The 24,040-nt window shown below is 34.3% G+C and overlaps 2 protein-coding genes across 4 annotated transcripts in view; one reads left to right on the forward strand and one right to left on the reverse strand.

Annotated features, from left to right (window-relative positions):
* Positions 1-11,780, forward strand: part of LOC148623272 (uncharacterized) — a 30,018-nt gene extending 18,238 nt beyond the window's left edge. Inside the window, exons 8-11 of one of the 2 annotated variants that reach the window (XM_088564999.1) lie at positions 45-129; positions 514-562; positions 6,861-6,961; positions 10,067-11,780. In XM_088564999.1, the coding sequence (XP_088421125.1) occupies positions 45-129; positions 514-562; positions 6,861-6,961; positions 10,067-10,147 (316 nt within the window). In that variant the 3' untranslated portion in view covers positions 10,148-11,780. Of the gene's footprint in view, positions 1-44; positions 130-513; positions 563-6,860; positions 6,962-8,260 lie in introns of both variants that reach the window. The other variant, XM_088565000.1, reaches the window with a different exon arrangement.
* A 3,294-nt stretch (positions 11,781-15,074) lies between these two features.
* LOC148623273 (calmodulin-alpha-like) lies at positions 15,075-19,109 on the reverse strand. Of its 2 annotated transcripts, none has more exons than XM_088565002.1 (6): positions 19,003-19,109; positions 17,716-17,818; positions 17,122-17,152; positions 16,578-16,721; positions 15,531-15,773; positions 15,075-15,233 (listed from the first exon to the last, which is right to left on the reverse strand). In XM_088565002.1, the coding sequence occupies exons 2-6, from the start codon at positions 17,716-17,718 to the stop codon at positions 15,205-15,207; spliced, it is 450 nt and encodes a 149-aa protein (XP_088421128.1). In that variant the 5' UTR covers positions 17,719-17,818; positions 19,003-19,109; the 3' UTR covers positions 15,075-15,204. The 2 variants fall into 2 exon arrangements, with proteins under 2 accessions (XP_088421128.1, XP_088421129.1); XM_088565003.1 differs by lacking the exon at positions 19,003-19,109 and adding an exon at positions 18,138-18,160.
* Between the last annotated feature and the right edge of the window lie 4,931 nt (positions 19,110-24,040).

The following is a 24,040-nucleotide window of genomic DNA, read 5'->3' on the forward strand; positions in this document are numbered from 1 at the left end:
CAACTTTTCAGTACGTGTATTTTTTTTTCGGGGTTATTTTTCAGTAAAATATCAGAATTGACGCCAGACCAGCTGAGATACTTAGTTCTGAAGAATAAGAAGTACCTTAAATCTATATTCCAAGGACTTGTAAGTAGGAAGATTCATTTTTGTCTTCCCTTGTACATAATTTTAATGTTAATGTATGTAAGATTGAATTATGTCTGTTATATTCTTAGTGTGAATATTGCATTTGTTAAAACCTCTACATGTCTTACTGGAAATACAAACTATATTTAGATTCAACCTGTCTTTCCGTATCTCTGTCAGAAATATTTTTACAATAGAAGTTATTTACCCACGTCTGTCCTTTTGTGGGATAGCGATACATTGTATGTTGCAAATTAGTTGGACTTACCTATTTCAATTTTCAAAACATGACTAGTTTTATTATTGAGATTTTATCTCTGTGAAGTCTGAGATCATATTCTTACTCTCCAAAGTTTGAGGTTAAATTTCTTTTAACTGTTTTAGACTGAATCAAGAAGACATATGGATTTCAAGAAGGGTGGCAGAAGTAGACGTATGTATAGCAAGGGATATGTCATGGTATTTTGTACTTCTTGATTTACAGTTAGTTGGCATTTTAATTAACCCCAGGTAGAGGGTATATGATCTGTCCAGCTATCTGCATCCAGTTTTTATATACCTTTCTTTTCAGAGGTGACATATTATGGTTTCCTTCTGTCTTCATACAATGCTTTAAAACGCTTCCACCAATTTTTGTGAAATTTTGGTGAATGGTTTGTTTTGGTTGATGTGAGCCCCCTTTTGATTTTTGTTTTTTTAAGAATTTTTAGGTTTTTTTTTCAGGTCTTGAACTTTACTCACACAAATAGGGAGACTTTTTGTTTTGTTTTGTGATTATTATTATTTTAAGATTTATGAAGTGAAAGTATGATGATATTTATCTCTGGTCAAATTTTTGTTTTAATCTGTTAAGTAATGTTTGAGTTATTGCCCTTTTTTTATTTTTTCCCCTGTTTTTGTCTCACCTGCAACGAAAGTCGGGCAAGGTGAGACTTAGGTTTTGGCTGCAGCATCCACTAACTTAACATTAAGATTTCTAGTCAGTTCATTTAAACATGAACCCCTTATGGTAGTTTAATGATATGTGGTGTGTAGATGCATTACGGTCATTGCATTACAAATTCATGCCAATTTTATGCATATACCCCCGCAGTCATGCTTTGTTGACTTAGAAAATTTATTGTTAAAAGTTTAATATTAAGGTTTCTTATTGTACATGTAGACATTTTTATTTTAATTCTATCTTTACTAAATCCCTACTATCTCAATGTGATGCAATAATCCCCAGCTACTCAAATGTTTGCTATTCATAATCACATGTTATTTTAATACAAATTTTCCACTTGAAGTATTTCTCATCTTGCACTTGTCAGGTATTCAGATTCCTCAGTCCTTTCCTTTTTCATAATATTACATACATTTAGTCATCAGATATGTTGTAATTATGTGACCACTTTTTATACCCTGCCTCCAGAAAAGTTTAGTTGAGTGTTCATCGATCTATCACTGGTGTATTTTGTAGTGGTAACACAAAAATGATAATTTTGTAATGTCATATTATTAAACAAAATATGAAAGCAACACAAAAAATAATACTTAACAAACACACCATTATATTGACAATATCAAACAGGCGAGACTTATCTCTGTGATTACAGTTTATTTATGTTATTTTCTTTTAAAAAATTTCTCCTCTGACACTACAAGACCAATAAAAACCAAACTTGGTATGAATATTCCTTAGGGTATTCTGTATAGAACAGATGTGGGGATTTTTGATCCGTCAAAAAACATGGTCACTATTACTGAAAATAGAACAAAGGGGTCAGACAGAAGTTTTTTCGCATATATCTCAAAAACCATTAGGTTTAGCTAAATTCTGACCAGGTTAAAAGTGTTCAGCATGATGAGATCTATCTGTGGTCAAATTTTCATTTTGATGTGTTAAGCCATATTGGAGTTATTGCCCTTTTTCAACAGTTTTTTGCTACTTTGAATGTTATTTATCTCCAAAACCGTTTGGTTTAGCCAAATTCTGACAGGGTTAAAAGTGTTCAGCATGATGAGATCTATCTGTGGTGTAAATTTGGTGAAAATCTGTTGACCCATGTTGGTGTTATTGTCCTTTTTGGACACTTTTTGCTGTTTTTAATGTTATTATTTAAAAAAATCTCCTCAGATACTACTTTACAGAATTCATTGAAAGTTGGTATTTTTGTTTTAAAGGGTATCCTTAACAAAATGACCATTTGGATTTTTGATCTGTTATAAAGCATGGCCACTGTTACTAAAAATAGAACATAGGGGTCAGACAGCAGATTTTTGCATATATCTCCATAACGGTCAGATTTCACCAAAATCTGACTGGGGTAAAATAATTCAGCATGATGAGATCTATCTGTGGTCAAATTTTGGTGAAAATTTGTTTACCCATGTTGGAGTTATTGCCCATTTTGGATGGTTTTTGCTGTTTTTGATATTATTACATTAAAAAATCTTCTCCTCAGAAACTATTCTGCAAAATTCAATGAAAGTTGGCATTTTTGTATTATAGGGTATCCTTAACGAAATGACTGATTTTTGATTGCTGAAAAAAACATTGCTGTTGTTTCTAAAAATGGGATCAGACAGCAGATTTTTGCATACTTCTCCAAATCTGTTAGGTTTAGCCAATAGCTTTCAATTGCTGAAATGATCCTTAGTATAAGGCTTACAAATGTGCCCAATGAATCTAATGGAGTCAAAATAGTTTGACAACTCCTTGTTGGAGTTATTGCCCTTAAAAGGCAAAAATTTAACAGATGAGCGATTCAGGCTCCTGGGAGCCTCTTGTTTTTTACAGTTTTCAGTCAATATCTTGAAAGCTATGGTAGACTAAAAGAAACTTTCATTTGTTGAAATGATCTTGAAGGTAAGTCCCACCAAAGGCTTCTTGAGTCAAAATTGTTGGACAACTTCTTGTTAAATTTATTGCCTTTGAAATGCAAAATTGGATAGGTGAGTGATTTAGGCTCCTGGGAGCCTCTTGTTTGACATTTTTTTCACTATTTTTAATGTTATTTCTTTCAAAAATCTTCCCCTGTGACACTACCAGACCACTAATAACCAAACTTGGTTTGATTGTTCCTAAAGGTGTTTTGCATGGAATAGATTTGTGCATTTTTTTATCCTTTGAAAAACATGGCATCTGTTATTAAAAATAGAACACAGGGGTCAGACAGAAGTTTTTCTCATATATCTCAAAAACTGTTAGGTTAAGCCAAATTCTGACATGATGATATCTATTTGTGGTCAAATTTGTGTGTAAATCTATTTAGGTCTCACTAACCACTTCTAACGTTTCCATTACTTTACATGTTAAAAAAGTAATTTTCAAAGTCTCACTGTGAATTCCCAGGACAAATGACATCTTAAAGCTGCATACCGTTGCGAAGCTTGGAAAATAAGGCTTCAAAAATCATTATGCTAATGGTACGATCATAGTAGAAATTCTTCACAAAATTTACTTGAATAAATAATACTGAAAATCCACATTTTTACCTGTTCTGCTAACTGACAGCATGGAGGCAAATTACTCACACATGTAAACAATATTCATACACTTTTATAGTTAATTACATATATGATTTTAAAGTACACATTCTCAGCTTCATTTTGACTACTTTTAATCATAATACACACAAATAATGCACTTACAATGCATATGTCTAGGTTCAGTGTGTTTTTGGTACTACATAGGGGAGTGGCCATTTGACCCGGAAGTGGTTAGTGAGACCTTAAAAACATTTTATGAGTTTTTATGTTTTTCTTTTTTTACATTTTATGAAAGCTTGTGGTATTGTGAGTCTAATAAGACCAAAACTATCAAAATCAGACATAACACTACAAAGAAATGGTCATTTTTATATCATGCCCCTCAGTGATATTTTCCCTAAATTACTAAAAAATTACAATTTTAACTAACTTGTCACACCAAATTGATACCTATGATAATTCAAGAAGTTGTAATAGTAAATATCATTTATCATTATGAAAAAAGAACAGATTTCAACAATTTATATCATACCTATTTCATTACTGTGTGATTCTTAGTCTGTGCTGTGTGACTATTTGAGTACTTTGAATATCCCAAGCAGTGACGTTGTGTATTTCATGGATGACGTCAAGTTATGAGTCACTGTTACTGATAAAAATCTTGTTGCTATGTTGTTTTTTAAAATACCTTGCACAATGCACCTCTTAAAATATAGCCAGATTACCAATATCACTATACTGATTTTATGGGAAAATGGAAATAATGACCAGGAAATGCAATTTTCCTCAAATCATGCATTTCTCTGAAATATCCCATAATTTAATTTATGGTCTCACTAACCACTTCTAACGTTTCCATTACTTTACATGTTAAAAAAGTAATTTTCAAAGTCTCACTGTGAATTCCCAGGACAAATGACATCTTAAAGCTGCATACCGTTGCGAAGCTTGGAAAATAAGGCTTCAAAAATCATTATGCTAATGGTACGATCATAGTAGAAATTCTTCACAAAATTTACTTGAATAAATAATACTGAAAATCCACATTTTTACCTGTTCTGCTAACTGACAGCATGGAGGCAAATTACTCACACATGTAAACAATATTCATACACTTTTATAGTTAATTACATATATGATTTTAAAGTACACATTCTCAGCTTTATTTTGACTACTTTTAATCATAATACACACAAATAATGCACTTACAATGCATATGTCTAGGTTCAGTGTGTTTTTGGTACTACATAGGGGAGTGGCCATTTGACCCCGAAGTGGTTAGTGAGACCTTAGCTATGTCAGAGTTATTGCTCTTTTTAGATGTTTTTTTTGCTGTTTTTAATGTTATTTCTTTAAAAAGATCTTACCCTTTGACACTAATTGACATAATTTAATAATAGGTGATGTGATTGTTCTTAAGATTTTAGCTTTGGGAATTTTTATCCTAGAATAAATAAGGCTGATTTTACAAAAATAAAATTCTGCTTATTCAACCAGGGGAGCGATTCATGCTCTTTAGAGCCTCTAGTTTCTAGACCAAAAGTATCCAGAACTACCGTTTGCCAGAACAGCTAACAAATATGATGTAGGTGTCAAAATTTGGTATATCTGGTGCTGCTGTAAAAAAATGTTTCCTTTAATGTGACCTTAATACCAAATATCAGGATGACGGTGTACATAAAAAAAATGACTATTCTTGTTTGTAAACATTCTTCATAGTTCTTGGTAGAGATTCCTCATACTTTGTAACAATTAATTTCAAATCATCTTCCAAATATACAGAGGAAGATGTTTACAAAATGCTGGAATTTTTAATCGACAACATATTTGTCCAGTGTGGTGGACGTGTTTTTCAACAAACGGTCAGCATTCAAATGGGAATACATTGTGCTCCTTTACTTGCTGACCTATTCCTTTATTCTTATGAGGCTGACTTTATAGCTGATCTGATTAGAAAGAAAGAATATCGTTTGGCTAGATCCTTCAATCTGAGTTTCCGCAATGTAGATGACATATTATCTTTAAACAATCCTAATTTCGGGGATTTGATACATCGCATCTACCCAAAAGAACTGGAGATAAAGGATACTACAGACACTGTGAAGTTAGCCTCATATCTTGACCTACATTTAGAAATCGATGGTAAAGGAAAACTATTGACCAAACTTTACGACAAACGTGATGACTTTTCATTCAGAATTGTCAACTTTCCTTTCATCTGTGGCAACATCCCTTCGGCTCCTGCGTATGGAGTGTTCATATCACAACTCATACGTTATGCCAGAGCTTGCTGAAACTACGCAGACTTTTTATATCGTGCTAGAACTCTAACAAATAGTGTTCTGGAACAGGGTTATGTTGCTACAAGATTGAAGTCATCACTACAGAAGTTTTTAGGTCGTCATCATGAGCTCGTGGATCGTTACGGTGTATCCATCAGCACCATGAAAACTGATTTATTCAACGGGTCATAGTTTTCCTTTCCTTGTTTGTCTACCCTGGACTTTATTATAGTGACCCAGACTCAAATGGCTCCAATGATAGTTAACTTCAATTCTAAGGACTTCAGTGATAGGTGACCAGTTGGTGACTAAGGTTTTAATGACTTCATTTTATGGCCGTCATCATGAACTCTAGGATTGTTATGGCTGTATCCATTTGCGCCATGACAACTGATTTGTTCAACATGTCATAGTTTTCCTTTCCTCTTTTGTCTACCCTGGACTTGACTTTTTATGAGCAACTCATTTACTTTTGTTACTTTGTATGTATGATTTTAGTTACTTAATGTTCTTTGTTGTGTATGTCTGTTTTCCATGTCCGGTCTTTGTCCCTGGATTACATTCTTTTGATTACCGCTATAACCTTGGTTCCCTTGATTACTCTTTCACTGTGTTTCAGGTGGCACTTTTTTTTATGTTAGATGAATGTTGAATTTAGAATCGAGATCTAATTGCTATGTTAAATATGGTTGCTAATTTTAGTCTAGATTCTGTCAAGCAAACCTATTTGTTGGAATCAAAAAAAACATATGAGTTGTAAAGTGTTAAAAATCAATTTCACGGGTACTATTCATGGGGCTTTTATGTTCACTGCAAAAATTTATGCTTTTACAGTCATCAAAGATCATCTAATTGTATTGTTTTCTTACTCATTTGTTGTTCTTTACTTTTTGATTTTTAAAAATATTTGTGTAAAAGGTTGTTATTAGAAACTTAAAAGTCTTAAAGCTGTACTTGGTATTGCTTTTCTTTCAGAGTTACTGAATCATCAAGTACAACTAGGATTGTTTACTGAAGAACAGATGGATGTTATCATGGAAACACTAATGTCAATTTTCTGTAAAAAGCACCACAAGGTATCTTACATTTTTTGGGTTGTTTCTGAAATAGTTAATAATTATGTACTTTAGGTCACAGTTTTTTTTATTTGTTGGTTTATGGATTGATTTTTCCAGTTCGGAGAAAAAAAATTGGAATTTCAGTTTTCAATTATTTTTTTTTACTGCCACAGACTACAAAAAATTGGCAAGTGCTAAATTGTAACATTTATTTTAAACAATAAGGTTACAGACAATGCCTGCTTCTAGTTTTGTTTATAAAACAACTTGAGAAAGCAAAGTCAGTGAGAAGATAGAACGAAATTGCTGCATAAATTTCACCACTTCAATACAGGTTTAAGGGTTTTGGTAGTTTAGGAAACACGATAACACTGGCTAGAGATGATGAAATTGAAAAGAATGTAAAAACAGTTCCAGTAATTGATTTAAGGGTTTAAAAACCACATTTTTATTCTGATGAGGAAATAGATAAATAAAGGGGAGATAATTGGCGGGAAAATCAAAGCTATGAAGTTTTGTATGGAAATATGCAAGAGAGCTTATAAAACAATTGAGAAACATAATGTGCTGACTTCTTCTTTTTAAAGCCATTTCACCAACCATAATTATTGAAATTTTATAAACAATTTTTAAATCACAGAATAATTTCAAAGAGAAATCATAGTGAAACAAGACAAGTTTTATTGTTTTCCAATTTATGACAAATTACTAGTTTTTAATGTATTTTTTTTTGTTAGATAAAAAAAAATCATAAGTCAATTTAATATTTTTGAAAGTTTTTTAAAAAGGTAATGTAGTCTTTAAGTGTATTTGTTGTATGAAAATAGAAGACAAATGTAAAAAAGAAGGTTTTTTTTGTTTTTTTTTCTAACTTTAATGAAATCAGTCTGCATACTCATTTTTTTGCTCCTGAATGTCGTTTTTTTTTTTATCAATTTAGATCGAAGATCAGAATTGATGTAGCAGTCGCAAGAGCCTTTAGATTTGTAAAACCTGTTAGCATCTGCAATTATCTTGCACTACCCCAGGAAAATAGTCCCATTGGCTGACCTCGTTAGGTTCAAATGCAGATAGTTAGGTCCACTTTATATGTATTTCTAATACATCATAATTAATTTGATGCTATTTACACCAATGAGCAAACCCAATAAACAACTTTTATCGCAAACTAAATATGCTGATTAATTTGGTTTGAACTGACAACGATTCAACTAAAAGTAGTTGACATCTAATCTCTTATCAGTACCTGTTTATTTCTATGCATTTACCTGTATAACTGTTATATATTCAAATTGCCTATAAATACTTTATTCTTAGTAAAAGACGCCAAGAAGTTAAATATATAAACCCCTGTAGACGCATACATAACCATTTGATGTTAAGCTAGAAATGAAAACCCTGTGAGATTATAAATAGTCATCGATCATAGAAATGAAATATAAAGAGGTATGTTGAGTACCAATTGGAAGAACTGTCTTCAGATATTTCATGCCAGCCTTGGCGGATAAATACACCAAGTATTTAGACAAATGGGTCTGTGGTTCAGATCAAGAAACTTACACAAAGATCTTTATGGCAGGGAATACACTTCCTGTTCCAGGCTATTATTTGCCGCTCTTTTTTACCAATCTTTTAGCAAAAGGATCGTATAAACCCCAAAACCATCCTGATGTATCGCCCACAGTATCATGTATTTTATTACGGTTACTGCCTCGTGACATCAGAAGCCTGGAGATGACAAACAAAAATAAAACTTCGCTTAGACAATGGCAGCATAGGAATTTCGAAAATGCATTTTTCAGAAATGATGTCTGTGGTTTGGTGATGTTGCTTTCTGAAATAATCATTCTAATGTATGTGTCTCTGGTATTAGGGCCCCGTGCAGGTCCGGGGGTTAAAAGAATAGGCTTGCAGCAGCGCTAAGCTTGTCGTAAAAGGCGACTAAATAGTGCTCAGAACCCTAGCTGCGGGCTAAGGTGCTCTGCTCACAGAGCAGCTGGGATGTGTGCCCCAGGTGGTGGAATGGGGTACCCCTGGCGTGTTACATGCTGGGGTTGTCAGGCTATAATACGGAAAACCTGGCCGCAAACCATAGTAGTGCACCGTGTTGGGAAAGATGCCACATTCCTTGCATGTTAAAGAGCCCTACTGTGGTGTTCTCCCGGAGTAGGAACCATAGGGCTCCGCCACAGGAGGCTAAATTGCCCGACCGTACCCACCTCTCCCTATTTCCAGTGGCAATCAAAATTTGTCGACCCCATTGTCCTTGTGTCCCATCCCTTTTTCATTTCATGTTCATTTTATCATCAATTTCATGTTCATCATCTGAATATAGCTGAAATATTGCTGCTCGGACGTTAAACCCCAACAAACTGGTATTAGGTGTCAAGAAACTAGCGTGTTTACATGACACATAGATGTCTATGCAATAACTTGTAGAGCTTGGGCTATAAAGCGTAGCAATTGACAAATGTAGCTAGTTGACAGGGACATGTTTATATCAATGATGAATGATCTGCATCATGAAAACAGATTCAACGTTTCATGTTCCATCCTATTTTGTCTACCTTGGACTTGACTTTTTTTTAGCAACTTAGCAGTTGTCTCTAGAAAAGCAGAGGATGTTTACCCTACCAGTGCACCTGGTCCATGCTCCGTTTTTAGTGGAATCTGTGGTGATCATCTACTTTTGTTACTTTGTATGTAGTATTTTGGTAATTTTATGTACTCTGTTATGTGTGCCTGTTTTCCATGTCTGGTCTTTGTCCCTGGATAACATTTTTTTTATTTCAATTAGAATCTTGGTTCCCTTGATTACTCTTTTACCTGCATCCCCTATGATAAACCAATATTACTCAAACTTTGCACAATGATTATATACATAATGAAGATGTGCATCTCCCATTATGGAGAAATATGATAATTTTTTTCCTACATTTTTAGCATGTGAACTTATCCACTTCATGTTTTGAACAGTACCTACTTTGTGTAATAAGTAAGAACAAAAAATATAACCAAAATCATTCAAGTGATAAGCCCTCTGCCTCTTGTCATTTTAGGGCACATTATTTTAATCATCAAGAAAAACTCATTCTTCTCTGATAACAAATGATCTCGTTTCAGTACCTTGACTATGTAATGAAAGTGTTGTTACCTGAAACATTGGTCAAGATCCAGTCAGTCATAGTGAACCAGAAAATATGATGGCAGCCTTTTCCAACCAGGAGGAGTCTCCTTATAATTCTCATTGATTCCCTATCTGGAGGTTTTTGTTTTGTCATGATATTATAAACTTGGATATATAATGTGACAGACTTTTCAGGTTTTTATTATTTATATTCTTCTGTTTCAACATAGTATATTCTGGAGATCAGATTGTTTTATGAAGATTGTGGATGAAAAGTGATTGTCAATATTAGAATTCTCACTTTACTATTTGAAGTAGAGATATTATACACAGGCAAATATTTTTCACATGAAATTCACATGAAATTAACATGATTTTCATGTGAAATTCACTAAACGAATTTCATGTCAACATTTCGTGTGAATTTCACATGAAGGCTCCATTCACCCGAATTTCACATGAACTCTGTCACTTAGTTTATTTGCTCAATTCGTGTGAAAATCATGTGAAATAATTTTGCCTGTGATACATACGACCCTCAATATTTTTGTGGTAAAATGGCATAGCTCTGTCATCCTCCATGTCATAATCTGTAAACTTTTGGTTTTCTTGTGATAACATGAATATTTGTTGGTTAATCTTTATAAAATTTTAAACAAGTTTCCAAACTACAAAAGGAAGGTTGGTATTGATTATTGGGGTTATTGCCCTATCCATTTTAGAATTAGGGGCCAAAAAAGCATTTCATAAACTTGAACTATGCATCTCCAGTAAAAGCATGGGAATATCTATGATGCTAATCCACAATATTCTATACCACAATGGTCAGCCTGGTAATGATTTTAGGGTAATTAACACCAGAACATTTTAGAAATTAGGGGCTAAAAGGAAGGCCAGAAACATGGCTTTTCTTGATATCCAGACAACAACTTAACTATTAGTGAATGAACCTTTTTTTTAAATTGTATTACAAGGTGCCATACGACCAAAAGAAGGCTGGGGTTGATAGAATTAGGGCCAAAAAGAACCTGAAACAAGTATTTTCCTTTTCATTTTATTCCGAGAATAAAAATGAATGGATTTCATATAAAGTATATACCACTGGATTGATTTTTGGGTTGTGACTTGAGCAAAGTAAGAAAAAAAAGAGACCAGAAATAAATTTTTGATATCTTGATAATAATTTGAGTACAAAGGAATGAATCTCTTTGAAATTCCACAAGTGGCATACCCCCAAAGAAAGGTTTGGATTGATTTTGTAGGGTTCGACTTCAGACATATAAGAATAAGGGGCCAAAAAGTGACCATTTGAATTCTGGTCAAATTCTAATCCTGTGTCAAATATCTAATCATTTGAATGGTGTATCCATACTTGCCCCTACTGTTCAGGTTACAACCTCTGCAGTTGTATTAAGTTGTGCCATGCAAATTATTTTATTAAATTTAAAATAACTTTATTCACATTTAAAGCAGTTTGAGCTGTGAAAACTAGACGTCTAGTAATATTTGTTATGTTTGAATTTTTTGTAAACCTATCACATACAGGTGATTTATAACCTGGTACCAGAATTGTTCTGTTGATTTATAACCTGGTACCAGAATTGTTCTGTTAATTTGACAAACTAAGATGTTTTACTGATATCAAGTTGTAGAAATTGTTTAGTATTGTAGTCAACATGTTTTTAAGGTCATTAAACATGTTTTGTTAAATTTTGTGATTTTTATTTTGCTCCAAAAGATAAGGAGTAAACTGTTTTCCCCTTCTTCATGTTTCCATGTGTCTGTCTTTCCATAACACTTTTCTCGGTCACAGTTTTCTCAGCAAATACTGTAAACCTATTTATTTTGGGGGTACTAATTTTCACTATTTTTGCAGTGGACAGATAAGCACAAAAATTTGTACTCACAAAATGGTTTTTTTTTACTCTATAAAACACTAATCATATTTTGAAACCATTAAAGGTGATACCTGCAAATATTTAGCACTTGACAGAATTTGCAAAAATTAATATGTTTACAGCACTCATCACAGCAGCTTGTAATTTTATGGCATTATTCCTGTAGGTATGCTATATGGTAGGATCCATTTTCAGAAAATTTAAACTTCTTGTTTACTGAGGATTTTTTAAAAAATTTTTGACTTTGTATTCTTGCAAACACTGCCAAAAATAATGAACAAACCCTACAAATTGGTATTCAGTCTAGTATGTTTCATCATGTAAATGAGTGAAAGATTTATCAGATAAGGCAGATTGTGGCAGCTGTTACTAAAATAAAAAACAGAGAGGTCAAAATGCAATTTTTTGCAAATAACTCAAACACTGTTGAATTTAGCAAAATACTGATGGAGGATGATATTGTTGACCATCAGAATACAGAGACCTATGCCGAGATTTTCAAGACGACATGTCATCTGATGTAGGAGTAATGGCCCTGAAACAGATTTTTTTCGTGATGTACAACTTTGAAAATCTTTTCTGAAACCATGCAACAAAATTTAACGCAAGTTGTCTGAATTGTTTGGTAGGGTATCCTGCACAAAAGTGGTCATTTAAAATTTTTCATCGGTCAAAAAAGATTACTAAAAATAATACAGGGTAAAAATGTTTTTTTGCTGTTTTTTCCTCAACTATAGATAAATAATGAAGATGAAAGTTACTCATATGATAAACATAATATTCTTAGTTGACTTGCATTAATGAAATTTTTTTTAGGCGGCCATTCTCAAAATGGCTGCTATTTTTCAACCCACTTTCACCAGTTCAGATTCCAATGATTTTTGGTTTCTTCAGGAAAGATTGTGTTCTCAACTGAATGGTAATGACAAAAGTGTGTTCTTGGTGGCCATTTTACCTTCAATTTTTATACTTGCTTTGATTTCAAGGATATTTGGTTTATATGATAATAAAGGTCTGCTGAGTTGAATGGTGATGATGAAAATGTTGTATAGCCACAGTTTAACTTCATTTTATGTGGGTTTTTTTTCAGCAAGCATGGTAACAAAACATGATATCTTTACTTACTCAGCTAATAGGGCATGGCTTACCAAGTGAGCAATTCAGCCTCTTGTTTTGGTGAAAAATGGCTTTTATGATACACCAATGATGATCAATTACAAGTAACTGATAGATGATGTGATTACTTCAATGACGAGGATGAGCTGGTTCCTTGACAGTTGTCTGAGATAATGTAATGACTTCAGTGATAGGTGACTAGGATTCTAATGACTTCAGTGACAGGTGACTAGGATTCTAATGACTTCAGTGGTTGATGACTGGGATTCTAATGACTTCAGTGATTGGTGATCCCATTCTGATGACTTAAGTGGTAGGTGACCAGGATTCTAATGATTACAGTGATTGATGAATAGGATTTTAATGACTTCCATGACAAGAATGAGCTGTTTTGGTGACAGTTGTCCAAAATGATGTAATGACCTCTGTGACAGGTGACCAGGATTCTAATGACTTCAGTGATAGGTGATCCCCATTCTAATAACTTCAGTGAAAGGTGACTAGGATTCTAATGACTAGTAATTGGTGACCAGGATTATAATTACTTCAGTGATTGTTGGCTAGGATTCTTATGACTCGAGTGATTGGTGACCCCCATACTGACTTACGTGGTTGATGACCCCATTCTTTTCACTTCAATGATTGGTGACACCTATACTAATGACTTCAAAAATTTGTGGCTAGGATTCGAATGGCCTTGGTAATAGGTGACCAGGACTCAAATGACTTCAGTGGTAGGTGACTATGATTCTAATGACTTCAGTAGTAGGTGACTAGGATTCTAATGACTTCAGTGATCAGTGACTAGGATTCTAATGACTACATTGGTAGATGACTAGGATTCTTATGACTTCAATGATTGGTGACTAGGATTCTAATGACATGACTTCAGTGATTGGTGACCATGATTCTAATGACTGCAGTGGTAGAGTGGTAGGTGAATATGATTCTAATGACTCCAGTTATTGGTGACTAGGATTCTAATGATTCAGTGGTATGTGACTTCAGTAATAGATGATCAGGACTCAAATGACATCAGTGATAGGTGACAAGGATTTTAATGACTTAAGTGGTAGGTGACCAGGATTCTAATGACTTCAGTAATAAATAACCAGGATTCTAATGACTTTAAAGATTGGGGATGGTGAACCCAATTCTGATCACCAGTGATAGGTGTCCCCCATTTCAATTACTTCAGTGGTATGTGACCCACATTCTTATGACTTAATTGGTGATTGGTGACCAGGATTCAAATTACTACCATAATAGGTGACCTTTATTATAGTGACCCAGACTCAAATGGCTCCAATGATAGTTAACTTCAATTCTAAGGACTTCAGTGATAGGTGACCAGTTGGTGACTAAGGTTTTAATGACTTCATTTTATGGCCGTCATCATGAACTCTAGGATTGTTATGGCTGTATCCATTTGCGCCATGACAACTGATTTGTTCAACATGTCATAGTTTTCCTTTCCTCTTTTGTCTACCCCGGACTTGACTTTTTATAAGCAACTCGGCGGGTGTTTCTAGAAAAGCAGAGGACGCTTACCCTACCGGTGCACCTGGTCCATGCTCCCAGTTTTTAGTGGAGTCCGAGTTGCTCATTTGCTTTTGTTTCTCTGTATGTATGATTTTAGTTACTCTGTATTCTTTGTTGTGTGTGTCTGTTTTCCATGTCCGGTCTTTGTCCCTAGATTATATTCTTTTGATTACTGCTATAACCTTGGTTCCCTTGATTACTCTTTCAGTGACAAGTGACCAGGATTTTGATGACATCAGTGATAGGTGACCAGTTTTTATTATTTCAGTGGTAGGTGATCAGAATGCTATTATCATTGTAATGCCTGGTGACTAGTTAAATATAATGACCATTGGTACATTTATTGTATGTTACAATAAGTGAATATATAGAATTCATGGACATGTGACAAAGGGGGTATACTTGCTTGGTGTCCATCAGTAGTATATAGTTGAGGAGATCCTAGTGATATAGTACATCATTCCACTATTTATTACAAATAAACTTACATTTTGAATGCTTAAACTATTTATATAGTGTAAAATAACAAAAAAAGTTTTTTCTTGATCGACGCTAAAATCATCATCATATTGACGCCTTTACTTTCCTACCAATACATGGGCAAATTCTGGAAAAGAACATAGATGTATAGATGTCTTACTTTTGTCACAACTGGATTAAAAAAAAGAAAAAAACGAAATATATATCATAATTATATCAAGTATTTCACAAATGGTCGCTTTCTTTGCATCATGCGTAATTTATTTGATATTTTGGAAAATCGTTTGTGTCTAAATAAGTCTCTTCTAAATAATTTAGAGTGTCTTTGAAGATTTATCACAATTTCCTCTTTATATGTTTTTACTTCAATTCGCCTCATCCTTTATGTCATCACCATAATCGCCTGTTCGGTAACAGTAATTACCTTCGTAGTTGATTTGTCCGTCCCCGGTCAGATCTGCCTCTCGGATCATCTCGTCTACATCTTCGTCCCTGAGTTTTTCTCCCAGATTTGTGAGAACATGTCTGAGTTCAGCTGCACTAATGTAACCATTTCCCTCTTTATCAAACACACGAAATGCTTCTTTAACTTCACCCTCACTGCTTACATCTCGTTGGTGGCGTTTGAACATAGCTAAGAATTCTGAATATTCAGCAAAACCTGTATCTGAAAAACAAATTATTAAAGTTCTCAGCAAAATTATATCTTGTTTTCAGGAATTTTCCTTAACACGCCTCTGACATGCCATCTGATTGTTAAAGGAACGGATGTGGTGAAACGCAACAAATGCACCATCGTAAAACATTTTTTAAAAAATGTATACACACCTCTATTATTTGAGAGAATAGACAATGCTTTGCGATTAAATCTAGTAAGGGCAGTTGATAAATCCTTCGAAATTTGTTTGAAAGAATGTGCTTTACATACTATATTTCCATAAAAACTGGGTGAGTGCAACACCATTTTTAATTAAGAACCTGCAAGTTCTATTATATTTGTATTAAAGTTTTGTATCGGTAAAAAAAAGTAAATTTTTTTAGAAGTTTGGTGAAATTGGTGCAAAATCTGCATGGGGAGTATTGGCGTTTCAGTCATTTGCGACAATGCCTGATATGTAAGTAGTTTTGGCACTTTGCCCATCTTAATTAATGGTAACTAAAAATTGTGTCGTATGACACACGTGAATTCAAGGATTTTTTTAATGAATTGTGGCCGTTTTTGTTTTTGTTTTTGTTTTGTTTTGTTTTGTTTTGCTTTTGTTTTGTTTTGTTTTGTTTTGTTTTTGTTTGTTTTCAGTGATACTGCTGTATATATGATCATCGATTTTGAACCTTTTCAACGTCCATGGTTGGGTATTCTTTTGGAAGAGAACATCAATCGACCGTCTCCTTTCTTGTCGGTCAATATTCCTCTGAGTAGGTTGAACTTACTTTTAATGTTAACCAGTATTCCTCTCTGAGTTGAACTTACTTTTAATGTCAACCTCTCTGATCATTTGTTGTACTTCTTCTTCTGAAGGATTCAGCCCCAGTGACCGAACAGCATTGCCAAGTTTGTCAACCGGAATTCGGTTCTTGTTTTGTAGGTCAAACAAACAAAATGCCTCGCGTACCTCTGAATTCAAAACAACACGTATATTATATTAATCACATTCACCTGGTCTGTATGTGTGTTGTTGTTGTTGTTGTTGTTTTTTGTTTTGTTTTGTTTTGTTTTTGTTTTTTTTTTGTTTTTGGCTTTGGCTTTTTTGGTCGTCTTTTATACGACCGGAAAAAAAATGTTACAAATTTAACGTTCTAACATCTTTTAAATTGATAATGCTGCATATTTTATTATATTCTAGTAACCCTGTCTCTATTGGATAACAAAGGACTCTCGATATCTGTATCTAACCAGCCGTTATCAAACCATGGATCGTGCTCGTGTAATTGGAGGTTAAATTGTTTAAGGGCCTTCAATACAAATATTTCTTCCAATTGCAATTTTAGCTGGACGTGGATTCAAGCTTATGTACCTTTGAGTTGTTCCTCTGACAACTTTTCGCCCTGAAAAGAATAAAAGACATAATATAACACATTTTACGAAGTCTTAACATGAACATCGCGAGTTGCAATAGAATGGTACCTTAAATTTGTACATTTGAGAGTCTTGGGTTTTCGACATATTATTAATAGAGGAATTATATTGTGATGCTAAATGGGCCAATATCTCCGTCTTCAAAGAAATGCAAGTCCTATTGACAAATATTGGCAAACAAAACAGAAGGACAATTCCTGAAGACATGGCAAAAAAGTGAAAACGGGTGACAAACACGATCCACATACACAATGTAGATGATAAAAAAAGACAAGATAGCACACACACAAAATCTAAAGCACTTAAATTGTAATTAATGAACTCCTATAAAATGAAGAATGACATTATGTGCTCCTGAAGGGTAAGCATGTCTTCTTTCGCCAGCGACATCAGGCACAAGGGCGGTTTATCAGTCCGGTAAGACTATCTAACAGAATACATTGCATATCTTGTCTCATTTGTGAGGTAGAAAGTTCGTATCGGCCAATGGCCATGGAACTTTTACTTTATCAGAATACCAGAAGAGTCTTACCATTGTTTATGAATATTTATTGAAACCCAGTGTCTTCAACGTTTTGGTCACAGCTATCAGATTTCTTTTATTTCAAAGTACTGTTGAAGATTTTTAGTAGAGTCTGTTAAAATAAAACATTGAAGAAATATGTTGTATATTTTCAAGTTTCATAGATCATGTCGAGTGGACCACGATTATTTATTAAACTCGGAAATCAAGTTCTCGCGTGTTGTCCACAGGGGCTTCCTCCCACTATCAAATTTGCAGTTCACCTCTAGAGTGGGAGGAAGCTCCTAGGGTTTCCAAAGCTTTTTCTGCCTATAAAGGTTTATCTTTGGTTTTCCTGTGAATGCCTAGGTTCAGAGAAGGTTATAGAAATACACGTAAAAATATTTTTTATATGCATGCTGTTGTAAATTATGATTTAACTTTCTTGATACCATTAGAAAGCTGTGACACTGGCCTTCATGATGATATCTGTAAACTGTTATCTTCTTCGTTCCGTGAAATGTAGCAGTTTAAAGAATAAAAAGCATATAGTTTGGGTTTTTGCCTCAACGATGTATGAAAGTAGCCAAAATAATAGAAATGTTCTAGATTATTTTTTGACGACACATTGATTTCTACCTGAAAATCATTTTGGATTTGATGAGAAGTGGGTTATCTCAGCCCACCACTTATATAATGAATGAATAAGCAGAACTAGACAGTACATTACCCAATATCTTGGTTGACTATATGGTAAAAATGAAAAACACTGGAGTGAACTCCATTTAAGCTAGTAAGCTCAACTCTACTGCACTTTTTCGATATTTCTGGACCCGCTACTTCCTGGACTTTACCAAAACTTGGTAGTAACTCGGACTTAACCAAAAAGTCGGGACATGACAATGACTGATTATCAGATAGTAACCATGATTTCACGAGTGACGACAGTCCTAGTACGTGCTGGATAGTAACCCGGACTCCACGAGTGACGACAGTCCGGGTATGAACCTGGTAGAAAATTCGGATTCTTTGAAACCACCATATAGTAACCATGACTGAACATGGTAGTAATCCGGAATTCTCCAATTAGTCAGAGTATGAAACAGATAGTATTCAAGTGTCATATAAGTATGGGATGTCTTTGGCATAATAGATTGTAGTTGAAACCAATACTAAACAAGTCTTTTCTAAGGGTGCGAAATTAAATAATTATTGGGTAGAGTACTGATTGGGCGGCTGTCGTACAAATGGGTAACATAGCCATAAATTGTTAAATTCTACACAAACTTTAAAAATCAGATGAGGTTAGAAACTTGCCTATTGAAACGTCCTATTAAATTATCTTCTTGGTCTCCTTTGAATCATACATGTGTGAATGATAACACACACGATTTGTATGGTCAAAGTACAATGGTGATAAACGTCGAGACTGTTTATATACAATAGAGGATTTTTTTCTTGTGTATTTCAATTCAATGTAAATGAAGTTAATAAACTCAACTGCAGGATGATGGTCTTTCAATTTAATATAGTTAGCTTATTTGATAATATATATGAAGATAGATGTGCGGCACTTAAATTTAGAAAAGTAATGTTGTGTGTGTGTGTGTTTGATAAAACAAGTCTAAAAGGCCTATCTTTGTATTGATATGTCGGGTTGGTGTCAGAACGATGTGCCATACAAAAAGTTGGAGATTTAGCGGTACCGCGGAGTATCGCCCTTCAACCGCTTGTAACGACTTTCAAGTTGATATTGTGCATGTCACGCCTACCTAGTTCGATTCCGGAATCATTTTCCTGTATACTGATACCAGATTTGCTACAAAAATTACATTTATTATTGAAGTTTCGATAATTTTCCACGAGAGACCCTGTTTGGTTGACATTTTGAACCGTAATAGAGAGTAGGCGGAGCTTGTTACCTTTTGGAACATAACGGAGCAGAAACGATTTATAAAACCGGAATCTAACAGAATATTTCAAAATTCCGCTGAAAAATTACGTGCCCGCTACCCTTCCGTTCCAAAAGTAACAAGCTCCGCCTACTCTCTATTCAAACTCCAAAGCAGCTCCAGTTCCGTACCGTTGACGTTCCTCCACAACCGAAGTGTATTCACACGAACTACTTCAACAACTTGGCACAGTGGTTTATGCATATTGAATCATTCAATCGTATGGCAAAGGAGGGAGATATCACAATGATCGTGCCAAATTTGCTGTTGTCCTTGCCATATTTTTACAAGCATTCATCATTGTCAAAATATTTAGTTGAATGTATCAACTACTGTATTCAGGTGGAATGTTTGTTAACCCCATTACAGAAATTGCGAGTGTTAGAAGGTTCTTTTGTCAATGTTTGTGGAGGCCATAACAACAATGTTGAAAGCGACTTCCTGCAAGAGCATTCAGTTCGCAATCAGAAAACTCTTATAAAACAGTTAAGGGCCAATAAAACGAAAAAGGCCACCCAGAGAGCTTTTGGGACAGGTGGCGCTATTGCTGATATAGCTGAAAATATTGGGAAATCTTAAGGAATAAGAGAGAGATCATCTTAACATACTAGGACAGTGTCACAAGAGGACAAAAATGTCATATCAGCAATTTTAGAAGACATATGGCAATACAACAATTCATCATGTTTACATATGGAGTAAATAACCAAATAAAGATTTGAAGTACATTATATTTTCCTGTATTACCTGGTTAGCTGACTGCATTGAGAGGCAGCACACTCGCTTTGCACTCATTATATGTGGTATTTGTAGTAGATGACGGACTGGGGGGGGGGGGGGGTTCTTAACGCCATTGGCTATCATTTGGGGTCTCTCACGGATGGTGTAAAGCATGGAAGCGTTTACACAGTTCCTGGGCATAATCGTACCTGTAAATATGGGTCATGGTGTATTCGGGGAAATTAGTTGTCATGTGACCACGTTCACTCATTACGAGAATTATCACTTGATTTAATATCGATCCGTGACCTAGTGATCCAATTTGTGATCTACACGCTTTATAGTGTACAGCCCACAGCAAGTGCTGAATCTTTGACCCAGCAAAGTACATTTTGGGATAAAATCAACACTTTCCAGTGCATGTAAGACAGATAGGTAGGTCAACTTATTGGTGCATTCCAGTCAATTGATGAGAAATCTCCAAGGCCGAAAAAAAAAATAGTGTTTTGATTCCGATCACCATTCTGAAATTTTGTAGGGTCGGTAGGTAGGGATTTATTTTTATTTAAAACTTTTGAAATGAAATGGGTCATTATAGTGACACCAAACTCAGAATACAATTGAAACCAAATATGAAAAGACGAAACAACTAATAATTTTAAACTTAGTCCACTGCCTAATCTCTTTTGGGATTCGGCGCTTGAGACATTTTTTGTTTTGTTTTTGTATTCAAATCAAAAAAATATCTTAAGTGCCGAATCCCAAAAGGGATTATCCACGACCATGAGTACACTAACGGTATGTGTGTTTACAATCGATTCTAAATAGAAACAACTAGTATTTCTAACACTGTTTTTCCATCTAGGACAGAAAAAACACATATGGCTTTATATTCTTTTTTTCTAAAAGACAATCGACAGACTTTAATTATTATTTTGTCAATATCACAAATAAAAACCTTTTGGGTAGGGGGTCTTAAGGAGGGTGGTAGGTGGCCTGGAACGGATGGTCTATTTTTTTACTCCAGCAGTGCTAGAGGTTGTCTGGCAAGCTATATTCTGACTTAGGTTGGGGTATGGAGGAAAAGAATTCTAACCTCTTACATTGTAGTAGTAGTAGTCTATATATATACAAATAATATGAGGTTTGGGTTTTGTGTTTTCAAAAACGGTTCTGAAATCGATTTTTTAAAAATATTTATTTCAATGGAAATGTGCTTATAAAGCAGTCCAGGAGGTAGGTATAGATTCTTCGAATTTTAAAAAGAACACAAGTTGAATATGGTCCATATTTCTTCACATTTTGCTGGAGGAAAAAAACTTGGGGTTCAAGGTTAAATATGACCTTCCCTTTTACATATCTGTTAGGAGTTTATGTTCCATACACGTACGCGTATATCATGTATATGAACTTTTCGACGTTTTATTACAAAACATATTGCACTGAGGAATCTGTTAATATGAGGTAGTTTTAAAGGAAATATAGTTTATAAAGCACGTTCTTTTAATTCTTGTGAAACAATGTCTGATGGATTTATCAACTGCCCTTAATAGATTTATTGGTAAACGATACGATTTTCGAATTATTGTCTATTCTTTGAAACTCATTTTTACAGACATATTCGACCCCTAACTGCATCTCTGCGTAAAAACTAAGTCATTGTTACTCGGAAGTCATGTGACTTCTGAGTATTGAAACCATCCGATTTCAATCTAAAGGACTTCCGGTTGATAACCGCCTTAAAAGTCCGGCCACCACGAAAGAGATCTGGGGGATGAATACTAAAATATATCAAACTGATTATTTCGTTTAAATAAATTGCCCGTTTTTACTGCATACGACTAAAATTATATTTTACACATATATAGAAGTTTGAACAATATTTTATTAATGCATTTGATATCCATATATGGATTCCACGTGACTGGCTACCTTTAAAACTAAAAATAAGTTGTCAAGATTACACATTGAGAAACAAAATAAAAACGAAACGAAACAAAAAAAAAAGAAAGAAAGAAAAGAAAACGAAATTTAAATTGAAATTTTGAATCATCAGTATAGTGTGGGTGTGTAGTTCTGATCCCGTTGTAAATATTTTTTTTTGAAATACAGAAAGAACAAATTACCATCAGCGGATTATAAAGTTTTTAAAATACCTATAAATATTTCACGACTTCCGAGGTTCAACGCCATCGCCATCGGCACTTTGATTTAGTATCGCACTAAACGTATTCTGCCTGTTTAGTACTTGACGTTACTACTCCAAATTCAGCTCACTGGAATTGTAGTCTAGAGTGGCCGATTATTTTTCTAATGCTGGTAGTTTTGATGGTATTGTTTTTCTCTAATATGTTCTGAGCTAGCTTTCAGTAACTACGAGCTCTAACAAATAGGCTTCTGGAACAGGGTTATGTTGCTACAAGACTGAAGTCATCACTACAGAAGTTTTATGGTCGTTATCATGAACTCGTGGATCGTTATGGTGTATCCATCAGCACCATGAACACTGATTTATTCAACGGGTCATAGTTTTCCTTCCTTTATGAGCAACTCGGTGGGTGTTTCTAGAAAAGCAGAGGACGCTTACCCTACCGGTGCACCTGGTCCATGCTCCCAGTTTTTAGTGGAGTCCGAGTTGCTCATTTACTTTTGTTACTTTGTATGATTTTAGTTACTTTATGTTCTTTGTTGTATGTTTGTTTTCCATGTCTGGTCTTTGTCCCTGGATTACATTCTTTTGATTACCGCTATAACCTTGGTTCCCTTGATTACTCTTTCTTTAAGTTGATATTTCATTTGTCTATATGCGGTTAATGTTGAGGTATTCTATGGAGAGAATTGGATGTGTTTGTGGATGAATTTTATGGTGTGTTTGTTTCAGTTTATTTTTGACTTTACATTATAAAACCTCAGATTTCATGCGCCTGTCAACAGTCAGGAGATGTTGGTCATTACTATGGAACGCCTAAACTGTCTGATGAGATACACATTTGTTTACGTGTTGTCAATTTTATATTACTTGCTGTGGTTTTATAATTACATGTGGTCATTTTGTATTTACGTCATGTAGGAACATCTTTACATTATGTCGTTTTGTCTTTACGTTTTGCCATTTCGTCTTTACGTTCTGTCGTTTTATGATTACGTTATGTCAACATATATTTACGTTATGTGGATTTATCTTTTTGTGCAGTGGTTTTCTTATAACGCGAGGTCGTTTCATCTTTACGTTATGTCGATCTCTAAATACTTTATGTGTATTTTCATTTCTTTACGTGCAGTGATTTCTTCTTTACGTGATGTGGTTTCTTTTTTAAGTGATGTGGACAAAAATTTAGTTACGCAATAACTCAGTAGCCATGGTATGGGTGCCTTTCCAAAACTAAAAGCAAAATACTATGTTTTATAAAATATCAGGCACTTAGACACTAGCACAGGATGAAATCATTTATGAAGGAGGTGGACAAAGGGTAAAAATAATAACACCCTTTTCGATTCATCAGCTAGCTGATGCTAAGGAGATACCCAATAAGACAGAGTACTGAAACATTGCGGATATCATTCTTCATTTAAATTACACCTGTTTACCATTACATATATGTATAAATGCTTAACTACATTTGAACAATATATCCACCAAATTTCAACTTTTAATATTAAGTTTTACAAAATTTGACCAGGTT

The sequence above is a fragment of the Perna viridis genome, chromosome 2 (assembly GCF_037379345.1).
Source record: "Perna viridis isolate PV_CMFRI_1.1 ecotype Kerala chromosome 2, ASM3737934v1, whole genome shotgun sequence".
Taxonomy (NCBI): domain Eukaryota; kingdom Metazoa; phylum Mollusca; class Bivalvia; order Mytilida; family Mytilidae; genus Perna; species Perna viridis.

Bases quoted from the DNA above. Each gene is read 5' to 3' on its own strand.
- LOC148623273 (XM_088565002.1), bottom strand. The intron at 16,722-17,121 runs GTACATAAGCTT...TTTTGAATTCAG, and splicing joins GTCAGAGGAACAACTCAAAG to AGGTACGCGAGGCATTTTGT. The intron at 15,234-15,530 runs GTAATTACTGTT...GTTCTTTTCCAG, and splicing joins CGGACAAATCAACTACGAAG to AATTTGCCCATGTATTGGTA.